At 40.1% G+C, this 26893-nt stretch overlaps 1 protein-coding gene across 4 annotated transcripts in view; it reads left to right on the forward strand.

The window, feature by feature from the left end:
* The window catches only part of OSBPL1A (oxysterol binding protein like 1A), a 218925-nt gene that overhangs the window by 17813 nt on the left and 174219 nt on the right, over positions 1-26893 (forward strand). For all 4 annotated transcript variants that reach the window (XR_009047972.1, XM_057698860.1, XM_057698859.1 and 1 more), the window contains 2 exons: positions 6122-6207; positions 7069-7143. Coding sequence is in view for 3 of the 4 variants with exons in the window: in XM_057698860.1 (XP_057554843.1) it covers positions 6122-6207; positions 7069-7143 (161 nt within the window). In the remaining variant the exon portion in view is untranslated. The remainder of the gene's footprint in view (positions 1-6121; positions 6208-7068; positions 7144-26893) is intronic.

Consider the following 26893-nt stretch of genomic DNA (forward strand, 5'->3'; position numbering starts at 1 on the left):
AAAATTGCCATGGATCCTAAAGCTTATGAGCTGTGAGGGTGACCTGTGAGTCCACAGGATGCGTGCTATGATCATGTCTTCTTTTCGAAGATATTGTAGTTGAAGCAGCAGGTTTGAGTGTTCACTGTATGCCCAGAGTCATGTGAAGTACCTTAGAAATGTTGTCAGACAGGATCCTTACCCTCACTGAGATTAGTAGATTACTAGCTCAGACTAGTCTGCATTACACACTATGTACAGAGTATGGAAGCTATGAAGTGCAGGGCATCATGGAATGCATAAGAAGTATGTAACTGGAACATGAAGGATTAACTTCTTGAAGGAAATGATTCTAAGGTGATATATGAAGAATGTGTAGGCTTGCCCAGGAAAAAATAGAGAAGAAGAGAGCTCAAGACAGAAGCAATGTCATGTGCCAAGGTCCTGAGGTGAGAAGCAGTCTAGTTGGCGAGGGCTTTTGCAGGCAGGAGGGGTGAAGGATAAGGCTAGGTGGGTAGGTAGCAGCCAAATTACCATGTGCCTTGTGTAGCAAGGTTCCAATTATATAAACCAAGGTGTGCGGAGAAATAGAATTTATTTTGTAAATTGGCTCTGATATTTCAACAAGTGCCTTCTCATTCTGGGCGTTTGGAGGACTAAACGTTAGTCTTTGGGTCCCTCCATCTCAGTAGCTTTTTTTGATAAATGACTGGCCTCCCAGAGCCTCTCACGTGTGTCCTCCCCCATCTCGCCTAAGGTGGCCTCCAAATGTAAAGGTGAGCCTTGTGTGTGTGCGGCCTTCGGTTGCTTGGTGGCCCATCTGCTAGTGCTCCTGAAGCATCTGTAGCCGAAGCAAAACTCCTCAGGGAGTCAAATGCAAGCTTTTCAGTTTGTCATAAGCGCAGTTGGTGCCCCTTGGCTGTCTCAAGAGTCTCACCCTGGCTCTTGTGGGCTTTGTGTCACCCCGAGCCTCTCTCGCTCTCCCTCTGGCACGTGGCCTAGGCTTGCTGGTTCACCTTGGCCACGGTGCACTCCGCTGGGTGTGGCTGTGGGGGTATTGAGTGACACATGCGGGCTCAGAGCAGCTCTGGGTAGCTAACATTTGGCCCTCCCTCTGCCCGCACTACCGAGTTTACTTTGATGTGGCCACTGTGCAGGTTGGTGCCAGGCTGGGCGGCCTGCCAGGGGACCTTTTTCTAGCGTCCCACATGCAACTGCCTGTTCCCAGTGTTCCCTCGACTTATCTCATTCTGCAGGCTTAGGATCAGGAGCCACATGTCCCATTTTATGTCTTTTCCTCTCCCACAGCCCTCTGTCCCTGACGGGTATTTTGTTCTGCTCTGTCACTTTCTCTTCCTGTTTTAGAGCAGCAAACCTCATGGCCTCACCCTCAGTGGGGAAGGAGTATTGTCTTTGCAGCAGCGAAGAAACCACGCTCTGAGTTGTCCAGAAATTATAGTCTGAGTTGGTTCTTGGAATGCTAAAGGAATTCTAAAAATCCTTCTCGTCCTTCAACAGAAGCCTGATTCTTAACCTTTACGTTGAGGTTCTGTTTTGAATGCCAGAAACATGCCTGGTTTGATAATCATCAGAGACCCTTTACTTTCTACCAACCTCCCCCGGCCCCAGCCCACCCAGGGTTCCCTCAGGTTAGTCAGTGGAATGTCACCTACTTGGAAATGTAAAACTGAGAGATGTTCATGCTTTTTCAAAATTTCACCCTCATTATACCTGTCAGTCAGACTTGTCTTAAGGGCAGTTTGAAGGGTTTTTGTAGAGGAACAGCATAATCAGGTGATGTGAGTTCACTCAACAGAAGTGAGTGGGGAGGGCTGGGACTGGGTGTGTGAATGTCTCCACGTGGGAATCACTGTGCCTGGCATTTCTTGGTTTCCTTTTCTATCCCATTTGTTTTTCCAAACCCTAAGAAATTGAGAAAATGGTAAAGTGTAGTATAATTCTTCTGCAAGAATTAAAGCTTAGCAGTCAACATAGAGGTGTTACTGGTTGGAAGGAATCCACTGATTTCAAGTTGAAGGAAGCGGGAAAGTGCTGACATGCAGGTGAAGGTTAAGGTCAACACTTCCAGGCTAGGGGCACAAAGGAAGAGCTAATTGGGCAGTTTGGCTTGCAGCTGTTGCCCTGTTATGAGTGTGTTCGTGGTCCCGTCTGTTGCTAATGGGGAGACATTCTTACAAATGAAATAAGTGCTAATATGTTTATATGCATAGCATGCTTTGTATAAATTCTATGAGTGATATTCTAAGAAATAAGTTTTTGAAAACAAAATAAGAGCTTACGTTGGCAACATCAACACATGATTTTGTGTAGTGCTGCCCTGTCACTTTGCTGGAAGGTCTGCATGGCAGGTTACTAGATTATTACCCATAATATCTGCTGGTGTTTCCCAGTGTTTTAATATTCAGTATAGGGTACAGTTTTCTGTAAATACTTCTAAACTTGATATTTCTAATTGATAAAATTTTGAATATCCATAATAGCTTGTAAAGAGTATAAAGGATATTTGGAGGATTTTAAGAATTATTTAGGATTTTAAAAATTTCGACTTCTTAATCTAGAATCCCATGTGGAAACACTAGATGTGAGGAGACCTGTTCAGAAGCTGCCATAGTAAGTCAGAGGAGACTGTTGTGGGTTAAATGGGAGAGAAGCAACGGGAATGGGGAGAAGTAGATACAGTTAACGTTCAGGAGATAGAATTAATAGGGCTGATTGAGTTGGGGGAGTGGGGTGGGAAGGAGAAAGCCAGAAGGAGTGCTGCTTGTTTCTGACGTGAGAAGTGAGGTGAATAATGGGGTAGTTCATTGTGAAAACAATGTGGGAGGGGGAACAGGTGTTTTGTGTGTGTGTGTAAGGTAGATGAGTTCAGCTTTGTACCTCCTGAGCGTAAGGTATTCTTGTATCGTCCAAATGGAGGTGAACAGTAGAGAGTTGGAAATGGAAATGTGGGTTTTGAAGTCAAGAGCATAGAAACAAAGCAGTGAGAAAGGGCCAGGAAGTGGTGTTATTGGAGATTTCTGTAATGGAGGAGAATCAGAGAAGGTGCGGTTTCCACAGAGGCCTGGGAAGACGCAGTGCAGAGCAGAGCAGTGGGAGATGCCCCGCGGAGTGCAGGGCTGGGGGCCCTCTGGCTGGGCTGTCTGACGCTGTGCAGTTATGCGGTGCACTGGCTGCCGAAAAGTGCCCTGGGATCCAGGGACACCATTTATGGGTAATAATTGAGGACCGTTTTAGTGGTGTGGTGGGAAATGAAGCTGGTCTGCAGTGGGTCGGTAGCTGATGGGAGGGAACGAGGTGGAAAGGGTGAAGACTGGTGGGGGTAGGGGGTGGAGAGTGAGGAGGACAACGGCCAGAGGGCAGCAGGGACCAGAGAGGGGTTAGGTGCTATGGGTTGTTTGATGGAGGAGATACAAATGATTACCTGCTCCTTCCTATTTGCAACTAAAGATAAGGAGGAAAAGAAAAGCCCAGGAAGCAGGAGAGCATGGGATGCAGGGTACAGGAAACATGATTATTCTGAGGCCTCAGGAGGAAGGATGCCTGTGGGTAGAGATACAGGGATAGATTTGGTGCCAGGAAGCCCAGCAAATCCTATGAAAGCTTCTCTTTTCGTTGTGAAGCTAAGAGATGAGAACATTTGCTAAGAGGCAAGTGTCTGGATAAGAGGCTTGCAGAGAGTAGTGAGGATTGAGGTACCAGTGCTGGAGCGTAGGAGAGACACCTGAACAGGGCACTGTGGAGAGGATTGCTGCACAGCAGTGAAGGCTTTGCTGAAGTGTGAGGTCCTGACTTTACAGAGCCACGAATCCACAGGGTTCTTTTCTTTTTCTCCCACCACTATTAGCAACCTGGGTGTAGTTATAGAAAAACTGAGCTAGTGTGTTTGGGGTTTTTCTAGGCTGCTGTGACAAAGATGTGACATTGAGGATATTGGCAAAGAGATGTTGAAGGTGGGACCAAGAAATATACGCTGGATTTATTGAAGGAAGTGAAGATGGTAGGGGTATTTACATATAAGGAAAGTGATTAAAGAACTGGAGGGTCAGTTCAGTTGAAGAACAAGTCTGGGGGTTTGCCTGTGTGAACAAGCTGGAAAGTGGGGACTCTGTGAGAAAGTGGGCTTCCTGTGTTCCTGGGTTCAGACATGATGACATCCAGGCTCAGGCTCGGGGGTTAGGTACCCGACATGGAGCAGAGGTCAAGTTTGTGGGGAAATGAGGGAAGCTGAGAATCGGAGACACCAGGATACTGGGTTGCAGTAGATACTGCTAGGATGGTGGCAGGATTTGCTGCGGGGAGAAAGACTGTGCAGCCCAGAGTTAACTGGTGACGGGTGAGCCACTGGGGGGCTGGTAGGGGGAGGCAGAGAAGGTGTTTGCAGGGCGTGCAGCTGTGCTTAAATGGCAGAAGCCTTATAGGACGTGTCGTAACATGAGTGAAGTCACTGACCAAAGACCATGTTGGATTTTTTTTTTAATTTGTTATTTTTGGGGGGGTACACCAAGTTCAATCATCTGTTTTTATACACATATCCCCGTATTCCCTCCCTCCCTTGACTCCCCCCCCCCACCCTCCCCGCCCCAGTCCTCTAAGGCAGCTTCCATCCTCGCGTTGGACTCCCTTTGTTATACAACAACTTCCCACTGGCTATCTACTTTACAGTTGGTAGTATACATATGTCTGTGCTACTCTCTCGCTTCGTCTCAGCTTCCCCTTCACCCCCCGCCCCCTCCCAAACCTCGAGTTCTCCAGTCCATTCTCTGCACCTGCGTCCTTGTTCTTGTCACTGAGTTCATCAGTACCATTTTTAGATTCCGTGTATGTGAGTTAGCATACAATATTTGTCTTTCTCTTTCTGACTTACTTCACTCTGTATGACAGACTGTAGGTCTATCCACCTCATTACACCACATTGGATTTTGATGCAGAGATTCACATGGCTTCTGTGCCCTGAGGACCAGTGGGGGTGTGGGAACTAGGGACACTCCCCCTCCCACCCCCGCAAGGGATAGAGGAGAATCACTGTCATCAGGAAGAGCTAGGTTTCAGTTAAGGACGGGGGTAAAGAAAAAAAGTTGCATGAAATAGACCGTGGCTTTAGGACGTATTGCCTATGGAATTAGGGGCTCCAGGGCGGAGGGGACAGTTGTGGGAGTTTGGTTAGTGGCAAACAGTCACAGGGACACTGTTGGCAGGGACAGTCCCTCTGGGAGCTGTTAGGGTCCTGTTCTGGGTGCACTGAGGATGGTGGCAGGCTTTCTGTTGGCCCCAAACCTGAAATCCAGAAGCTGAGGGCAGCTGTTGACCTCCAGCTCTTCCCGGGGAGGGCCGAGCAGCCTGCTTCTGGGCTTCAGTAGACCCTCTAGGGTGGTAGGCTTCAGGCTTTGATAGGCTGTTTTCTCTTAAGCTTGATTTGGAATGTTGGTGACCTATCTCAGCTGTAAGCTATATGCCCTATTTTTTTTTCCCTAAATTGAATTATATAGCTCGTTTTCACCATACTCAGTTGTTTTATACCTCTCCTCAGCTGGGATTTGACATTTCATTACTTTTCATTTTGCTTCTTGTTACCTAGTTGGACTCTACCATGCTGGTAACCCGTATCCTCATTACCTGAGATTTTATCTGAAGTCAAGATTCCGTTTTCAGTCACGGCCTGCGGTGCTGATAGCTTTCCAAATGCTGCAGGAAAGATTGGTTCCAAATTCCCTCTTCCTATCCACCCTCCTAACATGGGACAGGTTTTCAAAAAGAGGTGCTTTTCAGGAAATGCTGTGCCAAGAGAACTACATATTTCATTTGCTGATGGCAGGATGGTTAGACAGCATCTTAAGAGCCACAGACTAGTTTGAATGTAACCCCCATCAAGTCTCCTTCCACCCTTTTAAGAATGAGGACGTTGAGTTAGGAAGGTGGCACCAGAATATGGGTCCCGTGAATTCTCATGCATCTCACTCGGAGCATGTCTTACACTGTTGTGTCTCCTGCCTCTCGCGCATCAGTGGTGCAGTGTGAAAGGGAGCCACTGGCTAATGTGTTGGAGCAGCATATTGGGGAGAAATTAGTTTTATTGTAAAGTTACCTCAATAACATCTAAAAATGCCTCTTTCCATTTTTTTAGGAAGAAGTAAGTCTAATTTGGGCTGGACCCCTCTTCATCTGGCATGCTATTTTGGACATAGACACGTGGTCCAGGATCTGTTAAAGGTATATTTATGGCTTGAATTTTAAAATAAATTAGAAAAATATGGCTATTATGGAAATTATAAAAGTCTTAGAAAAGCCATTTGGGCTATAATACGTAACGGCCTATTCAAAGCAATTGCACATCACTTAAATTGTTCTTCACTAAATACACAAATTAGGTTAGCCTAATTAAAATTCTGTTTTTTCAATCATTTGATTTTTACATTATTGACATTTTAAAGTTGCAAAAATGGACATGAATTAATGAAGGTACTGTGCTGTTTTTTGAGCATAGTTAAAAAAATAAGCAAAGCACAAGCTATGTAATTAAAAATAATGTCAGAATCTCTTAATGAGCCCTGTGTAATTTAAGAACTCATATTTCTCAATTCTGTAATGAATAATTTTTCACACATACTGATATTTCTGAAATTGGGTTTCATCTTAAAATCAGTCTGGTGGCCCTAGACCTGAAATACAGGAACTAAGGCAGCCCCTAAACCTCCAGCTCTTCCACCATTTAAATGGTGGCATTTTTTCTTTTTTTCCTTTAAACTTATTAAATTAAATTGGTGCAGAAAATATGCTGTTTTATTCAGAGACAGTTCTCCTTTTCTTCAATATGAGTGTTTCTAAAGTAGGATGAAGGGTGTATAGATTTTTAAAGAAAAGTAGCTTTTATTTTCTACCTATCAAGTAGATTTTTACTTTCAGGAAGCTTACTGTTTTACTGTGAACTGAGTATATTTTTACTAGTGACAACCAGTCAATATTAACAATTACTTTAATTTTTAAAATATTTAATATATTTTTAGGGAATTATTTTCACCTTTGTATATTTCTTGATCTGTGGAAGATGTTTAAAGCTTTCGTGTTTACTAGGCTGGTGCAGAAGTAAATGTATTAAATGACATGGGAGACACGCCACTTCATCGGGCTGCCTTTACAGGACGAAAGGTGAAAAACATTCTATGTTCAATGCTTGCAAGTGAAATACTTGGAAGAGCAGTCACAAATGTTTTCTCCTTATAATCCTAGGAATAGAAACTGGGAAAAGCAACAAAAACTGTATAAACCAGCGGTTTGGGTCAAAAGGCCACACGCTCTTAGTGATAGACAGTGAGGTCAAGTACGAAGGTCATGGAGACTCCACCCTAGTGTCCCTGATGGGAGCTCATTCAGTCTCTGCTTGTGTCCTCCAGGGATGGGGATCTCCTGCACCTTCTCCATCTTCTTTTTTTAAGCAGTTTCATTGGGGAATAATTTACATTGCACAAAACTGGGATTTTGGTACATTTTCACAGTTGTATAACCATGACCACAATCCAGTTCTGGAACATTTCCATCCCCCCCAGAAAGTTTCCTTGTGCCCCCCAGAAAGTTTGCATTCATTTCCTGCTTCTAGCCAAGCCTCAGTCTACCACTGATTTGCTTTCTGTCTCTAGATATTTGCTTTTTCTAGAAATTTGTTGTAAATGGAATCACACAAACGTTTGTGTCTGACTTCTTTAATTTAGTATAATATTAAGGTTCATTCATGGTGTAACATGTATCACTAATTTGTTCCTTTTTTATGGCTGAATAACATTCCATTGTATGGATATACCACATTTTTTAATCTATTCAGTGTTTATTGGAAAGATTCTTTTCCCATTGTATTGCCTTGACACCTTTGTTGGAAATCAATTGACCATAAATGTAAGGATTTATTTCTGGACTTTCTATTCTCTTCTTTTGATCTATATTCTATCCTTACACCAAACCACACCATCTTATTACATTAGCTTTGTAATTAAGTTTTGATATTGGGTAGTGTAAGTTCTCCATCCTGTGATCTTTTGAAATATTTTGTCTGTTGTCAGTCAAAAGTTTGTGTTTCCGTGTAAATTTTAGGATTCTGTCAATTTCTACAAAAACACCTGTTGGAATTTTGATAAAGATTGTGTTGTCTTGAGCTTGTAGATCAGTTTGAAAAGAAATACCACTTTAACAGCATTGTCTTTCAATTCATGGACATCAAATGCCTCTCCATTTATTTAGATCTTTAATTTCTCTCAGCAGTGTTTTGAGGTTTTTGACATACAGATTATGTACTCTTTTTGTTAATACAATTCTGATGCATTGTATTCTTTTTGGTGCTATTTTGAATGGAATTGTTCTCAATTTCTTGTTGCTACCATATAGAAAAACAGTTTTTATATTGCTCTTATATCCTGTGTCCTTGCTGAACTTGATTTTTAGTTCTAGTGGGTTTTTGTAGATTCCATAGGATTTTCTGTATACCAGATCATATCATCTGCAAATAAAGACAAATGTACTCTTCCTTTCCAACCTGGATCCTTTTTCCCCTCTTTGTTTTACTAGCTAGATTCTAGTACAATGTTGAATAAATACGGTGAGAGCAGAAATCTTTGCTTTGTTTTTTGATCTTTGGGGAATAGCATCTAGTCTTTAACCAGTAAGTATGATGTTAGTTTCAAGTTTCTCTTAGATGCCCTTTATTAGGTTGAGGAAGTTTTCTTCTGTTTCTAGTTTATTGAGATACAGTTAATATATGATAAATTGCATATATTTAGAGTGTACAATTTAGTTTTTTTTTTCTTATTAGTAATGTATATATGGCAATCCCAATCTCCCAATGAGAATTTTTTTTTTATATCGTGAATGGGTATCAAATGCTTTTCCTCTTTTGAGATGATCATGTGATTTTTGTTTATTAATCTATTAATATGGTATATTACATTAATTTGGAGATGGTAAGTCAACCTTGCATTCCATAGAAATCCCACTTGGTATTGGTTAATAATCCTGTTTATATGTTGCTGGATTCTGTTTTCTAGTATTTTCTTAAGGATTTTTTGGGTCTGTATTCCTGAGAGAGAATACTCTGTAGTTTTCTTGATGTTTGTCTGGTTTTGGTAACAGAGTAATACTGGCCTCAGAGAATGTGTTGAGAAATGTTCTTTCCTCCTCTGTTTTCTGAAAGGCTTGTGAAGGACTATTTTTTTCCTTAAATATTTGATAAAATTCACCTGTGAAACCATCTGTACTTGGACTTTATGGGAAGATCTTAAATTACTAAATCAATTTAATTATTTAATATAGATCTGTTCAGAGTTTCTACTTCTTAGTCAGCTTTGGTTATTTTGTCTTTCTAGGTATTTTTTCATTTCACCTAAGTGTCTAATTTATTGGCATAAGGTTGTTAATAATAATAATATTTTCTAATTTTCCTTGTGAGTTCTTCTTTGACCCACAGGTTATATAGAAGTATGTTTGCCAAATATTTGGAGATGTCCCAAATTTCTTTCTATTGGTGGTTTCTAGTTTAGTTTCCTTTATGATCATTTAACTTTGAATTATTTTTTGAAGGATGTATTTTAAATGCTTTTAAAATTTATTAGGAGTTATTTTACATTATAAATTTGATCCATCCTGGAGAATGTTCCTAGAGTGCTTGAAAAAAATGTAGTCTACTTTGAGGTGGAGTATTCTATAAATGTACGTTAGGTTAAGTTTAGTGATAGGATTGTTCAAATCTCTTATCCTTAACTGATTTTGTTTTATCAAATACTGAGACGGAGGTGTTGATGTCTCCAACTATAATTCTTGAATTGTATGTTTTTTTTCATTTTGTCAGATTTTGCTTCATGAATTTTGTGGCTGTTAGGTGCATATCCATTGACAATGGGATTGTGTAGGATATTTTATATGGGATATGCCTTCCTGATGTAGTGACCTTTTTTATCATTATGAAATGTTTTTCATTGCCTTCAGTCATATTTCTTACCATAAAGTTTATTTTGCTTTATGCTAATATACCCAATCTAGCTCTCTCATAGTTACTGGTTATATTATGTTTTTTCCTCTCTTTTTGCTTTCTGCTTCTTTGTGTCTTTTAATCGAACATGTGTCTGTTGTTGGCAGCATATAATTCAGTTGTGTTTTATCATCTGAAAATTTCTCCCCTTTGATTTAGTGTTTAGTCTATTTACATTTAATTATTAATAACTGGATTTACATCTTCTATTTTGTGTTCTATATGTCTCAGGTTTTTTGTTCCTCTGTTCCTCCTTTACTGCCTTCTTTGGTTTTACACAGATATTCTTTCCTGTGCTATTTTATCCCTTTGGATATTAAACTTACTGGACATATTTATAATACCAGCTCTGTACTTTTTTATCCGCTAAATTCAACGTATGGGACCCTGAATGTCAGTTTCTGTTACCTGCTTTTTTCAGAATATGGGTCATACTTCCGTCTTTTTTTGCATGTCACACAAGTTTTTATTGAAAACTGGACATTTTATATAATATATTTTAGCAACTCTGAATTCTGACTTTTTCCCCTTGAGGTTATTATTATTATTCTTTATTAACTTGTCTGGCTTTCATCTGTGAAATATGGAATGTGTCTGGCCTACTGATATCTCTGCTCTTTTTTAAAAAAAATGTTGTTTTAGCATGGTTTCTGTTATGTACTGGCTGTTTGCATCCCCCTGAAATGCATATGTTCCAATCCCAATGTGATGGTATTAGAAGATAGGGCCTTTGGGAGGTGATTAGGTCATGGTGGTAAAGCCTTTGTGAATGAAATTAGTTCCCTTATAAAGGAGATGCCAGAGAGCTCTCGTGCCCCTTCTGCCACATGAGGACAAAGTGAGAAGACAGCCATCTCTGAACCAGGAAGCAGATTCTCACTAGACACCAAATCTGCGCCTGATTTTGGTCTTCCTGGCCTCTGAAACTGAGAAATAAATCACGTTTAAGCCACCCCATCTGTGGTGGTTTTGTTATACACCCCAAATGGACTAAATTTCCTAGAGTTCACCCCTGCATCTGCGTAGCTTAGTGGTCAGCCAGTGTTTGGGTAGAGGTTGCATTGGAATACTCAGTCCCATGAGGCTTCCGCCCTCTGCTGATGGATCTCTGTGTAGATTGGAGAGCACTGTCAGAGTTCAGCTATTTCTCACTTCTGCCTCTGCTTCTACTTTCTGCAGGGCCTTCTCCTGTTTCCCCTGCACAGTCAGTCGGAAATGTATGGGCAGCTTACCTTGTCCTTCTTTGGGTCTCTCATTTCCAGGCTGTTTTGCCATTTGCCCCACATGGTAGGCATAATAATGGCCCTCCAGACTTGTTCTCATCCTAATCCCCGAAACCTGTGGATATGCTAGGTTTCACGGCAAGGGGAAATTAAAGTTGCAGGTGGAATTGAGGTTGCTAGTCAGCTGACCTTGAAATAGGAAAATTATCCTGGATTATCTGGTGGGCCCAGTGTAACCACACAGGTCCTTAAAAGTGTGAGAGGGAAGCAGAAGAAGAGTCAGAGTGAGAGGGAGATGTGCCTAGGAGAGAATGGTTGGAGAGATGCAATGTTTCTGGCCTGGAAAAGGGAGGAAGGGGACCAAGGAATGTGGGCAGCCTCTGGAAGCAGGAAAAAGCAAGGAAATGAATATCCCTCTAGAGCTTCAAATGGAAAGCAGCCCTGCTGACACCTTGATTCTAGCCCAGTGAGACCCATTTTTGGACTTCTGAAAAATGGAACTGTCAGATAATAAATGTGTGGTGTTTTAAGCTGCTGTTTGTGGTAATTTGGTACAGCCCCAACAGAAAGCTAATACACTGTAATGGAAAAAGGAGCCTTTTGCTGTAGGTTTTTTCATTTGTTTCCTACTGAGTTTGCTGCTTTTACTGACAAGGCCTTTTGGCCTTTCACTCCAAATCAAGTCATTTCCCACTGGCAAAGCTGCTGGTTTTCATGGCCAGCCCTGACCTGGCCAGACTTCTTGGGGAAGGGGGTGGGCAGGGGTTGGGGCGGGATATGGCCATAGCCTGTGGCCAGAAGATTAAAGACTCCTGACGTTCTTACATGAAGTTCTAGTTCCTGTTGAGTGTGCCTCTCAATTTGTTGTCTTTAGTCAATATCCAGCACCATGAAATGAGTAGTGTTGTCATTTTGTCCAATTTTATACTCATTTTTCAGGATTACAATTCACTGATCTCTTTATGCCTCCATAACCACCCCTTTTTCCTGATACTTTTTTGGGTTATTTGAATGATCTGGTAAATTACGACAGGGTGTATTTCTTATTTGTTCTTATTATTAACCATAGTCTAACATACTCCCTACAGGTGAGTTTATAACCCCATAATTGGAAGAGTTATGTGCATCTGTCACAAGGTAAAGAATGAATTTATTATATGGCTTTACACTTTCCATTATTCTAATTATTAGATTTAACTGATTTTCATATAAATTATTAATCAACCCAGTAAGTATGTGCTAAGCATGTTTGAATCAGTACATTTCACACCATTTGGTTTATTTGTTCATATGTTTATTTGTGGACCAGATATGGAGTCTTACTGAAGTTGAGAAAAAAATACCAATTATACCAAAAAGAAAATAATAGTAAAGGTAGTGGCTTAATGCTATGCTTGACTCTGGGGTTGGGGTGGAGGGGAGGTTCAAAAATGAGCTGCAGAAAGTTTAATTTGCCTGACTCATGTGAACTACTTGCTGTTTTCCTTTATAGCCTTGCACTTCTCGTTCTTTTCTATGTAACTAGGAAAGTTCTTGGCCATCTATTTCCACATGACCTATGTCAACCCATTCTTGAAAGTGCAGCTCAGATGCTGTCTCCATAAATTCTCTCCTGACTTCCTGCAGCTGGAAGGAGGCTGTCCTTTTCTAGATTTCCCAAGAATATCACCTGGCTGAGATAGTGTATGTCAGATTTCTCCACTGTAGATGAATATCATTCATCTTCTACCTTGTATCATAGTTATTGTTGTCATGTCTTAGCTCTTCCACTAGATTATATTAATCTTCCTCCCTAGGAATTTATACATTTCACTTTTTTTGTATCCTCCATGAGCACAAGTCTTACTGAGCAGTTACCGTCTGTGTAATTACCTAGATCAAATCAGTTCATTGATCTGTGCTCAGTTCTTTGCATATTTGGCTATTTTCTTGAACTTTGAACATAAGACCATGCTAAATTAGGCCTTAGTTTGATTTGAACACTAGCATACATATTACGTCATCGTTTGTATTAGAAAAGAAGAGTTAGCTGAAGCTAAATGGTTGCACCACATAGGAAACATTAAAAATTTATGTGTTCAGTATCTAAGCATGATTGAATTTTTTTTTATAAATTTATTTTATTTATTGGCTGCGTTGGGTCTTCATTGCTACAGACGGGCTTTCTCTAGTTGCTGCAAGTGGGGGCTACTCTTCATTGTGGTGCTCAGACTCATTGTAGTGGCTTCTCTTGTTGTGGAGCATGGGCTCTAGGCACGTGGGCTTCAATAGTTGCAGCACATAGGCTCAATAGTTGTGGCTCACGGGCTTTAGGGCACAGGCTCAATAGTTGTGGCGCACGGGCTTAGTTGCTCCATGGCATGTGGAATCTTCCCAGAGCAGGGCTCGAACCCGTGTCCCTTGCATTGGCAGGCAGATTCTTTACCACTGCGCCACCTAGGAAGTCCCAAAGCGTGATTGAAATTTGCAAAAAGTTTAATTTCTAATTGTGGTCCTAAAAGGAATCAAAGTATCTTGTTCTGATGTGATCTTTTACAATGGAAGATAATTTAAAACATGATAGGGTGGTGATTTAATAAATAGAATGATGAGTTGAAAAGGGATATGGTTTATTACAAGGCACTTTAAATTCTTCACCTTTCGAATATATAAAATGCATCTCCCAAAATTTCATGAGGGACCTATGGACTTTTCTTGGTCCATTAGCGACCCCTAGTGTGTTTTTAATAAAAATTAATATACCAGAATTTTGAGATGTTGTATTTAGCATCTGTTCCTTAATTTATTTTTCAAATGCAGTTCAAATTCTGCAGTTTTTACATCTTCTATAGTCAGTTGAAAATAGGGATACAGTCAATATGGTAAACAGTTGGATTGTGGTACTGACCTTTGTTTCCACTCACTGTCTTCTAGGGGACCTGAGAATACATCTAAAATCAACACTTCCTGTGTTCTGTGTCTCAGGAATTGTGTCTCTCTCACCTGGCATCTAGAGGATACGTATAATCCTGGGGTTTACATGAGCTTATCTGTCTTGTTCCCTAGGATACGATTTCTCATGCTTGTGTATTGAATGCCTTCTATGAGTCGAGCACTGTCCAAACAACTTGACATGTATTGTTTTCTATATTGGAACACGACATCCCTGAAATATAGGTATAAACATTACTATTTCTTGCAAGTTGGGCTTCCGAGGAAGCAGACTGAAATGGAGGTTAGTGTACAGCAGACTTACCGGAGTGCGAAGGGGTCACAGCTGTGGAAGGAAAGGTGGGCAGAGGCTGGGTCAAGCTGATGCTCTTCCAAGGGATGCCTCTGCTGACCGTGGAGGGCTCCTGTTGCTGTAGTTGACCTTGGGGACACAACTGAATCATCTTTTCCCTCCTTCTATCTGTTCTAGATTCCCCTTTCCCTTGGCTAGCACATCTGGTTGTCAGGGCTTACCTGGTGGTGTGACTCAGGCTCTCAACCCCGGAGGTCTCAACCTCTGGTTATCCTGCCCTTCTTAGGCTGGGGTTGTTCCACTTGTCCATTTGCTGTCAAAATTGGACAAGGGAACATGAGACAGTTAAGTGTATCATCTGCACACGAAGTAGTCCTCCATGTCCCTGTTGTGTATAGTGCTCCTTTCTTCTGATGTTCAAGTTTAATTACCTCTGCTAAGATGGTGACTTTTCTTGCCTACTGCTCCTTTGACACAGAAGTCCGGTGTTCAGGCATGCTTTCTCATCTGGCATGTGGATCAGAACATTACTCCTACACGTGGACTATGCTGCTCCTGAACCTGAAGAAGCCAGCCAGGCCTTGTGCTTCCTTCTCTGTTTCAGGAAGGGCAAATTCTTTACTTTGGGGGCAGTATCCTGGCATTACCCAGACCACTGAACCCCTGAGAATTTACTGACTTGACAAAGCCCCTGAATTGTAAGATTGCCCACCCTCTGGAGCACGTGTATCTTATTAAAGCCTTCAACATTCTACTTCTTGCTTATGTGGTTCTATTAACAGGACGTCATTGGTAAAGTGGACCAGGGTGATTTCTGCAGGATGCCCAAATGGCTCTGAGGCAAAACTGTAAATGTAAATGTGTACTGTTGTCTGTGTGAATGCAAAGTGTCTTCCATCTTTTTTTTTTTTTTTTTTCCCCTAATAAAGATAGAGACGAATGCATTTGCCAGTTGTCAGTTGCTGCGTACTGTGTACTTAGGTAGTATTAACCTGCTCTAGCAAAGATTCTACATTTGGCAGAGTGACTGGAATTGGAGCTATTCGGTTGAGTTTGTGGAAGTCCACTGTCATCCTCCCTGTTCCTTCTGGTTTTTGCCGTGGCAGAGCAGTGAGTGAAATGAAAGTGTTTGGGACCATTAGGCCTGCAAACTCAGGTTTTTAAGGATGCACTAATTTCTGTCATTCCTCCCCATATGGGATGTTGGTTTTAATTATTTATCCTGGCCAGGGTATGGGGAAGGGCAGATTTAGAGCCTTCCATCTGGCTCTTTTACACTACAGACCTAAGAAGCGATGTGAGCATTTGCCAACAACTCAACACGTCTACTCCAGTTATGCATTCAGGGACTGGGGCAGTGTCCTCTGGATGTGTTTATGGACCCCACGCATACAGTATGTGCCAGATCTGGCCCAGGTTTCATTTGTTCTCTCACCCCTATGCATGCCCCTTGTCTAACAGCAGAGGGGCCAGGTAACACTTTGAGTCTCTTGCATCTTATACTTAATACTTTGTGAGATGCTTGGGTTTTCCCCTTTCTCTGGTATAGAGTTACTTGAGGAAATGGCCATTGGTCGCTTTGGGGATGGTCCGCAGATTCATGCCTCTACGTTTGCTTTGGGGTTGCAGAATCTTCCCTTCCAGGATCTGGCCTCTCCTTCAGTAAACAGTTCTAAGTCCAACATTGACTTAGAACTAAAAGTCATGACTTTTACTGGGGCAAATGTCTTTGGCTTCTGACCATCATTGATTTCTTTTGATGGTACAAGTTGAGGTGTATTTGGAAGGTTCCTACCAGCATGGACAAAGCAGTGGCCCCCATTATAGGTGCAAAATGCCAGGAAGGCCATTGCAGACACCTGAAGGAGGTTTTAAGGAAGCAGGCATGCTGGATTGGATATGGATCATACCAGATAATTTTGTGCCGTGGGAGGGCCTCAGGGATGCATCATCTACTAAAGCACTGAGAAATCACTGGTGGAAAAGGCACCAGCATCACTGAGAAACTGTTTCCGTGTCCTCTGAGGTCTAGGGCTGCCATTAGGAAATGCCATTGCAGACCTGCTTCACTGATAGCAGTGGGGCTGGAGGGCTCGTCACGGGACCCCAAAACAGTAGAGGCCTGGAGGTAGCAAACATCAGAAGCCAGGTGGCTGCAATTATGGTAATGAACAAGTGAGCTCAGAGGGTCAAGGTCGAGAGGGCTGACCTGCAGAGAGTTATGGAAATGGTTAGCAGAACACAGCATTCCTGAGGGCAAATTACATGGGCAAATGCTAGCAGATATTGCTTTCATCATCTTTTTTTCCCTTTTTTTTTTTTTAGATTCAGGAAGTACTGCTTTATATAAATTCTTGAATAACATTGTTAGACTGATATCATCCCACAGCCATGGGTGCTCAGTTCTATTTTCTCCCCCTCCTTTCCCACTCTTCCTACAGCCTCCCCACTCTGCTCCACTTTTTCTCTTAGTGTTTGGCTAATTTGTTGACCTGTCTTCAAGTTCACTGATGCTTTCCTCAGCTGTGCTCTTATGTCTACTGATGAGACCATTGAAGGCATTCTTTACCTTATATTTAGCATTTTCCTTTGCCTCTTTCTTATAATTTCCACTTCTCAGCTGAAATCCTCTGTCTCATCATGTATGTTGTCCACTTTTTCCACTAGACCTTTTAACATAATAAAGTTCTCTATCTGATCATTTTAACATCTTGGTAGTTTGTCATTCAGTTGATTACTTTGTCTCTTGACAGTAGATTGTTTTTCCTGCTTTTTGTGTGTCTGCTAATTTTTTATGATATTAGCCATTGGCTTGTCATATGGCCTTTATTATGTTGAGGTGCATTCATTCTATACCTAATTTGTTGAGAGTTTTTATCTTGAATGAATGTTGCCTCTTGTCATATGCTTTTTTCTGCATCTGTTGAGGTGATTATATGATTTTTTTCTTTCATTCTATGAGTGTTGGCCGGCCCCATCTTATTCTCATACCTACTCAAGGTGAGCCAGTGCTTTACTTTGAAGCAATTTCCTTAGATTTCAGACTAGTTGGTTGCCTTGCCATCTTAATTCTCTGATGGGTTCAAGAAAAGTTATAGTTTTGTAGATTATCTGTTTTTTCTCCCTTGTTAGAGTGGGAGTGACTTTCAGCTTTCTAAATCCTAGGTGGAAACTGGAAGTCCCAATTAACTTATGAAACGGGCTTTTCTTATAATTTTGGAGACATTCCTGGTTCTTAAGTGTTAAGTTGATCATATGTCTCTGCCTTACATATTTTAGCTAATATTTAGCAGCGTCTTAGGAATCTTCAAGAGTTTTTTCTTTGTAAGGCGTTTCTTTAAAAAAAATTGTATGTATGTGCATGTGTGTGTGTATTTCACTTTAGATGTCAAGTGATATTATGAGATTTATAATGAAAAACTGATTATCTTTGTTTGACGCCTGCACACTCTGAGTCACACTTTCCTAGAGGCAACCATGTTTATTATTTTCAGCTGTTACTTCAGTTTTTTAAATTTCTATGTTTCTGAATAATATACTTATGTCACTGATTCTCGGTTTTTTTTTTTTTTTTTTTAGATTTTTCCGTTGGTTTACTTCTGGAAGATAATCATTTGATTCTTTTTTTCTCCTGCCTTAATCCCCACTAAAACCACTTCACTTTTCTCATTCTCTTAATCTACAGCTAGATTTTGGTTAAATAAATACTGACTATACATTATTATGACTGTGCTAGCTTGAGCCACTTAGGGTCCTGTGTTTTCTTTCTTTCTTTCCTTTTTTTTTGGTATTATCTTTTAATATAGTCATATACATCACATGACGTCTGTTTCTTGGAGAGAGCTCCCCTGACTGCCTGTGCCCTCATGCTCTAGCCTGGACCAGTTGCCTTCCAGAGCTTGGCACGTGGTTGTCACTCTGGAGCTTTAATTCTTAGTCACTTCGGGAATTCTCTTCACCACTTTGTAATGTTGTATTTTCTGTGTCCTTGATCCCATGTCTTTCTGATATTTTTCTTAGAATTGTATTAAAGTTGCAACTCATTACTTAAATAGTTTTCTTGAACCTCTCCTTAAAGTCTGAGTTTAATAAGCATAATTTGTAGAACTTATTTCTCCTAACTTTGAAATCTAAAGCCTGAGTTAAGAGATGACAAGTAGTAAAGTTTTCGTTTGGAATTTTTTTTTAAAAAGTATATCATTTCATAGGAAAAAAATCATCTTTAAAAATCAACATGGGACTGGCCATAGCAGCATTATTTAGAGCAACCAAAAACTGGATATAACCCAGATGTTCAACAGTTAATGAATGGATGAACAAAATGTGCTCTTAGCCATACAATGGGTTATTATTTAGCAGAACAAGAGAATGAAGTACTGATATGTGCTAAAGCATAAATGAAAGGCAAGAAAGGCATACACAAAAGGCCATATATTGGATGATTCCAATTATAGAAATGTCCAGAATAGGCAGATCCATAGAGATAAGAGTAGATGAGTAGCTGCCAGGAGCATAGGGAAAGGGTTTGGGGAGTGATTGTTAATAGGTGTGGGATTTCTTTTTGGGGTGATGATTATGTTCTAAAGCTAGTGATGGTTATTTCACAACTGTGGATGTACCAAAGTCTACAGAATTGTATACATTAATGGGGTGAAGTGTATGGTATGTGAACTATGTTTTAAAGCTGTTATTTGAAAAAATCTACATATGGGGATTTTTCTCAAAGTGTTTCATCTGAGACGAATTGTGTGATGATGACAGCAAAATAATGGTGCAGTGAGGGAATGACTGGCAGTTTACCGAGTGGTGAGTAGAGTTAGGGCAATTTGATGTCATGATTTATGGCTTGTGCTGACTTTGCTCTTTAACCTCATCGTATACTGTTCACCAGTCCTAATGTAGTCTGTCACCTGCTTTAGAAAATGAAAAAAGTATCATGCTCAAAACTGAATACTTGTCTTCTTAGTAGTTAGCACTTTGACCAACTTGTCAAATAACTATCTTGACCAGGAATATTTTAAGCAAAACATCCTTATTCATTAATAAATATTAGAAAATAGCCACCGCTCTGAGTGCAGGGGATATAGTCATGAACAAAACAGACAAAACCCGTCCTTCAGAGAGGGGGAACAGACAATAAATGTGGGACAAGTGCTGTGAAGATAAAACCCAAGGGCGCACATGCTCCTTGAGTTCAGGTGGGCAAGGAAACCTACTCTGAGTAAGATGCATGACTTGGCTTTGGTTTTTTATAAAATTCTATTAAAATGTGTATACACTCCCTTTTTCAACTTCCTTCTCACCTGAGTATTTTGACCTTTGGTCTAGGTCCTGACTCTACCTGTTAACTGAATTTTTCCTAAAGGTGCTCTGTGGTGTACTATTTTTAAGGTTTTCTCTTTTCATATTTTCCATAGCTGCACTCCAGCAAAGCTGATCACTCCTCTGGGAAGAGGCACTGTGCAGTCTGTTTCTCTTTCTGCATCTTTGGCTGCTCTTCTGATTCCTATCCATTTGTGTTTGTTCGTTTTCCTTACCCTTCATTATAGGTGTTCCTCTGATTTTTTTTTTTAAACCGTTCTTCTCTTTTCTCTTGAAATTGTCCCCCTAAGAAACCCATCTTCTCTTAAGACTTCATCAGTTCTCCTGGGGGATTATTTGGAAATGTGTATTTTGACCTAATACTTCTTTCCAGGCATCCAGATCTCTGTTAAGCTGCATATTTAGGCTCCTTACCTGCCACTCAGGTATCTGGAATTTCATGTTTTTAAAATGTTTCCTTCACACAAGCTCCTTATGCAGTATTTTTATTGGTCATTGAAGTATCAGTACCTGTCACTTTGAATCTTTTTGACTGTCTCTGCTTGAGAACATACTTATTGCTTTTTACCTAGACTGCTTTGTCTCTCAGTGTCTTTTCTTTCTTTTTCTAATCTCTTAATTCCACTCTCTCCCGGGATGCCCCAGTCAGTATCCTAATCTCAGCTTTGATTTTTGTCAGCACTTTCTCTTTCTCAGATCCCTTCTGTATTCAGTATCTGACGTGTGGAGGCTTGTACAATGTAAGGGCTTAAGTACATTAAGTGAATAATTAATAAGGGTGTGGAGAGTTGGCAGAAAGTTCAGAAGAGAACCACATATTCAGTTGATACAAGGAGAACTTGTGAAGGAAAAGTGGTTGGAGCTGGAATTTTGTGAAGAAGCACCAGGGACTGCGCAGGACTAGATTAGGAATTCCAGGTCCTGAGGGATGAAGAGGAAGGTGACAGCTAATCCTTTGCTATCTGTACAAAATATTAAAGAGGGAAGGATGGTCCTTAATTTTGGCATAGAGAAGCACAGTTCGGCTTAAAGACTTTTTTCTTTTTCTAAACAGAAGAATAATACTGCAGCAGACCCTTGAAAAAAATTAAAACCTCTTCTGCCCATTTAGGTATTAAAAATCAGCAGTGATCTCTCTGTTTGGGGTGCTTCATTCATGTCCCTGCAGTAGAAATTCGAGCACTGGTCTCTTCAGGTCCCATCTACTATCTAATTCTGATTTAATGAATAAAAACCTCTTCTGATGATTTCTCCTGCCTGAGTGCTTGTATTCCTTAACCTGGAGGACTTCTTAACATATAAATTTCTGGGGCCCATCCCCGACTTTTCTGATTTAGTGGGTCTGAGATGGGGCATGAGAACTTGCATTTCTGCCAGTTTCATGGATGATGCTGGTACTGCGGGTGTGGGGACCCTGCTCTGAGAACTTCTGCTCTCAGTCTTCTTCACAGGTGCACAGGTGTTTTTTGTAACTTGCAATCTGATAGTCATTCCTCTGGAGCCTTTCAGAGGTGTCCCTTCCCTTCAGGACAACCTGGACCCCCTGAGAATGCACATAGCAGCTCTGACACTCTCTGTTGCCCTGTTTCCCTCTGTAACTCTTTTCTTAAAGGCACCTCTGTGCATATTATTCTCTCTGCCCACGTTCCATAGTCTGGCCCTTTGGGGATTTATATCAGTCGGGTTCCACATTAGTTCCACATTGAAACTCGTAACAGGAGCATTAATTACTAAAACGCTGTGCAGTTGCAAAGATGGTATAAAACAATTAGATGAGGTAGGTTGAGAAATAACATGCCTTAACTTCAATGTGCCAGACTTGAACATCTCTGCTGTCTTTTTATAGGCACTTCATTGAGATCTAGTTCATATACTACATAAGTCACCTACGTACAATTCAGTGGTTCAGGTATGTTGACAGACTTCTGCAATCATCAACACAGTCAGTTTTAGAACATTTGGATCACCCCAAAGACAAATCATGTACTCATAAACTGTCACTCTTGATTACCCCTTCTTCCCAGGCCCTGGCAACCACTAATCTACTGTGTCTATACATTTGCCTATTGTAGACATTTCATATAAATGAAAGCATATAATACATGGTTTTCTGTGACTGGCTTCTTTTACTTAGCATAATGTTTTCATGGCTCATCCATTATAACATATCAGTATTTCATTTTCTTTAAGCTCTTTATTGGGATATAATTGCTTTACACTCTTGTACCAGCTTTTGAGGTACACCAAAGTTAATCAGCTGTATTTATACATATATCCCCACCCTCCCACCCTCCCTGTCCTGGCCCTCTAAGGCATCACCCATCATTGAGTTGATCTCCCTTTGTTATACAGCAACTTCCCACTAGCTATCTCTTTTACAGTTGGTAGTGTAAATATGTCTATGCTACTCTCACTTCCTCCCAGCTGCCCCTTTACTCCCCGCCCGCCCAACCCTGTGTCCTCCAGTCCATTCTCTGCATCTGCATTCTTATTCTTGCCCTTTCACTGGGTTCATCAGTACCTTTTTTTTTTTTCTTTGATTGCATATATATGAGTTAGCATACAGTATTTGTTTTTCTCTTTCTGGCTTACTTCACTCTGTATGACAGGCTCTAGGTCTATCCACCTCATTACGTACAGCTCCATTTCATTCCTTTTTATGGCTGAGTCATATTCCATTGTATATATGTGCCACATCTTCTGTATCCATTCATCTGTTGATGGGCATTTAGGTTGCTTCCATGTCCTGGCTATTGTAAATAGTGCTGCAATGAACATTATGGTACATGTTTCTTTTTGGATTATGGTTTTCTCTGGGTATATGCCCAGGAGTGGGATTGCTGGGTCATATGGTAGTTCTATTTTTAATTTTGTAAGGAACCTCCAAACTGTTTTCCATAGTGGCTGTAGCAATTTACATTCCCACCAGCAGTGCAGGAGAGTTCCCTTTTCTCCACACCCTCTCCAACATTTATTGTTTCTAGATTTTTTAATGATGGCCATTCTGACTGGTGTAAGGTGATACCTCATTGTGGCTTTGACTTGCATTTCTCTAATGATGAGTGATGTTGAGCATCTTTTCATGTGTTTGTTGGCCATCTGCATGTCTTCTTTGGAGAAATGTCTATTTAGGTCTTCTGCCCATTTGTGGATTGGGTTATTTGCTCTTTGGGTATTAAGCTGCATGAGCTGCTTGTATATTTTGGAGATTAATCCTTTGTCTGTTGCTTCATTGGCACGTATTTTCTCCCATTCTGAGGGTTGTCTTCTTGTCTTGTTTATGCTTTCTTTCGCTGTGCAAAAGCGTTTAAGTTTCATTAGGTCCCATTTGTTTATTCTTGATTTTATTTCCATTATGTTAGGAGGTGGGTCAAAAAGGATCTTGCTTTGATGGATGTCATAGAGTGTTCTGCCTATGTTTTCCTCTAGCAGTTTTATAGTGTCGGGCCTTCCACTTACGTCTTGAATCCATTTTGAGTTTATTTTTGTGATTCGTGTTAGGAAGTGTTCTAATTTCATTCTTTTACATGTTGCTGTCCAATTTTCCCAGCACCACTTATTGAAGAGGCTGTCTTTTTTTCCATTGTACATTCGTGCCTCCTTTGTCAAAGATAAGGTGCCCATGTGTGTTTGGGTTTACCTCTGAGTTCTCTATTCTGTTCCATTCATCTTCCTTTCTGTTTTTGTGCCAGTACCATACTGTCTTGATCACTGTGGCCTTGTAGTATAGTTTGAAGTCAGGAAGCCTAATTCCACCAACTCCATCTTTCCTTCTCAAGATTGCTTTGGCTATTCAGGGTCTTTTGTGTTTCCGTACAAATCGTAAGATTTCTTGTTCTAGCTCTGTGAAAAATGCCATTGGTATTTTGATAGGGATTGCATTGAATCTGTAAATTGCTTTGGGTAGTACAGTCATTTTCACAGTGTTGAATCTTCCAATCCAAGAACGTGGTATGACCCTCCATCTGTTTATACCGTCTTTGGTTTCTTTCATCAGTGTCTTATAGTTTTCTGCATACAGGTCTTTTGCCTCCTTAGGCAGGTTTATTCATAGGTATTTTATTCTTTTGGTTGCAGTGCTAAATGGGAGAGTTTCCTTAATTTCTCTTTCTGCTCTTTCATTGTTAGTGGATAGCAGTGCAAGAGATGTCTGCGCATTAATTTTGTATCCTGCTACTTTACTAAATTCATTGATTAGTGCTAGCAGTTTTCTGGTAGAATCTTTAGGATTTTCTATGTATAATATGTCATCTGCAAAGAGTGACAATTTTACTTTTCCAATTTGGATTCCTTTTATTTCTTTTTCTTCTCTGATTGCTGTGGCTGAAACTTCCAAAACTGTGTTGAATAATGTGAGAGTGGGCACCCTTGTCTTGTTCCTATTCTTAGAGGGAATTCTTTCAGTGTTTCACCATTTAGAACGATGTTGGCTTTTGGTTTCTCATATGTGGCTTTTATTACGTTGAGGTCATTTTCTTCTGTGCCCATTTTCTGAAGAGTTTTTATCATAAATGGATGTTGAATTTTGTCGAAAGCTTTTTCTGCGCCTGCTGAGATGATCATATGGTTTATATCCTTCAATTTGTTGATATGATGTATCACATTGATTGATTTGCGTATATTGAAGAATCCTTGCATTCCAGGGATAAACCCCACTTAATCATGGTGTATGATCTTTTTTAATGTGCTGTTGGATTCTGTTAGTATTTTGTTGAGGATTTTTGCATCTGTATTCATCAGTGATATTAGCCTGTAATTTTCCTTTTTTGTGACATCTTTGCCTGGTTTTGGTATCAGGGTGATGGTGGCCTCGTGGAATGAGTTTGGGAGTGTTCCTTCTTCTGCTGTATTTTGGAAGAGTTTGAGAAGGATAGGTGTTAGCTCTTCTCTAAATGTTTGATAGAATTCACCACTGAAGCCATCTGGTCCTGGGCTTTTGTTTGTTGGGAGATTTTTAATCACAGTCTCAATTTCAGTGTTTGTGATTGGCCTGTTCATATTTTCTTTTTCTTCCTGGTTCAGTCTTGGAAGATTGTACTTTTCTAACAATTTATCCATTTCTTCCAGGTTATCCAATTTATTGGCATGTAGTTGCTTGTAGTAGTCTCTCATGATCTTTTGTATTTCTGCAGTGTCAGTTGTTACTTCTCCTTTTTCATTTCTAATTCTGTTGATTTGTGTCTTCTCCCATTTTTCCTGATGAGTCTGGCTAATAGTTTATCAATTTTGTTTATCTTCTCAAAGAACCAGCTTTTAGTTTCATTGATCTTTGCTATTGTTTCCTTCATTTCTTTTTCATTTATTTCTGATCTGATCTTTATGATTTCTTTCCTTCTGCTCACTTTGGGGCTTTTTTGTTCTTCTTTCTCTAATTGTTTTAGGTGTAAGGTTAGGTTGTTTATTCATTATTTTCTTGTTTCTTGAGGTAGGACTGTATTGTTATAAACTTCCCTCTTAGAACTGCTTTTGCTGCATCCCATAGGTTTTGGGTTGTTGTGTTTTCATTGTCATTTGTTTCTAGGTACTTTCTAATTTCCTCTTTGATTTCTTTAGTGATTTCTTGGTTGTTTGATAGCATATTGTTTAGCCTCCATGTGTTTGTATTTTTTACAGTTTTTTTCCTGTAATTGATATCTAGTCTCATGGCATTGTGGTGAGAGAAGAAGAAGCTTGATATGATTTCAGTTTTCTTGAATTTACTGAGGCTTGATTTGTGACCCAAGATGTGATCTATCCTGGAAAATGTTCCGTGTGCACTTGAGAAGAAGGTGTATTCTGTCGTTTTTGGATGGAATGTCCTATAAATATCAATTAAGGCGAGATGGTCTATTGTGTCATTTTAAGCTTGTGTGTCCTTATTTATTTTCTGTTTGGATGATCTGTCCATTGATGTAAGTGGGGTGTTCAAGTCTCCTATTATTATTGTGTTACTGTCGATGTCCCCTTTTATGGCTGTTAGCATTTGCCTTATGTATTGAGGTGCTCCTATGTTGGGTGCATAGATATTTACAATTGTTATATGTTCTTGGATAGATCCCTTGATCATTATGTAGTGTCCTTCCTTGTCTCTTGTAATAGTCTTTACTTTAAAGTCTAATGTGTCTGATATGAGTATTGCTACTCCAGCTTTCTTTTGACTTCCATTTGCATGGAATATCTTTTTCCATCCCTTTACTTTCAGTCTATATGTGTCCCTTGATCTGAAGTGGATTTCTTGTAGGCAGCATATAGAAGGGTCTTGTTTTTGGATCCATTCAGCCAGTCTGTGTCTTTTGGTTGGAGCATTTAATCCATTTCCATTTAAGGTGATTATTGACATGTGTGTTCCTATTCCCATATTCTTAATTTTTTGGGGTTTGTGTTTGTAGGTCTTTTCCTTTTCTTGTGTTTCCTACTTAGAAAAGTTCCTGTAGCACTTGTTGTAAGGCTGGTTTGGTGGTTCTGAATTCTCTTAACTTTTGCTTGTCTATAAAGCTTTTGATTTCTCCATCAAATCTGAATGAGATTCTTGCTGGGTAGAGTATTCTTGGCTGTAGGTTTTTTCTTTCAGGACTTTCAGTATATCCTTCCACTCCTTTCTGGCCTGCAGAGTTTGTGCAGAAAGATCAGCTGTTATCCTTATGAGTTTTCCCTTATTTGTTGCTTTTCTCTTGCAGCTTTTAATATTTTTTCTTTGTTTTTAATTTTCGTTAGTTTGATTAATATGTGTCTTGGTGTATTTTATTCTGTATGGGACCCTCTGCACTTCTTGGCCTTGATTAATATTTCCTTTCCCATGTTGGGGATGTTTTCCACTATAATCTCTTGAAATATTTTCTCAACCCTTATTTTCTTCTTCTTCTGGGATGCCTATGATTCGAATGTTGTTGCACTTAATGTTGTCACCAAGGTCTCTGAGACTGTCTTCCATTCTTTTTATTCTTTTTTCTCTTTCCTGCTCTGTGGCAGTTATTTCCCCCATTCTATCTTCCAACTCACTTATTCTTTCTTCTGCCTCAGTTATTCTGCTGTTTATACCATCTAGAGCATTTTTAATTTCAGTTATTTTGTTGTCCATTACTGTTTGTTTGCTCTTTAGTTCTTCTGAGTCCTTATTAACTGTTTCTTGTATTTTCTGTA

This window comes from Hippopotamus amphibius, chromosome 11 (genome assembly GCF_030028045.1).
Source record: "Hippopotamus amphibius kiboko isolate mHipAmp2 chromosome 11, mHipAmp2.hap2, whole genome shotgun sequence".
Taxonomy (NCBI): Eukaryota; Metazoa; Chordata; class Mammalia; order Artiodactyla; family Hippopotamidae; genus Hippopotamus; species Hippopotamus amphibius.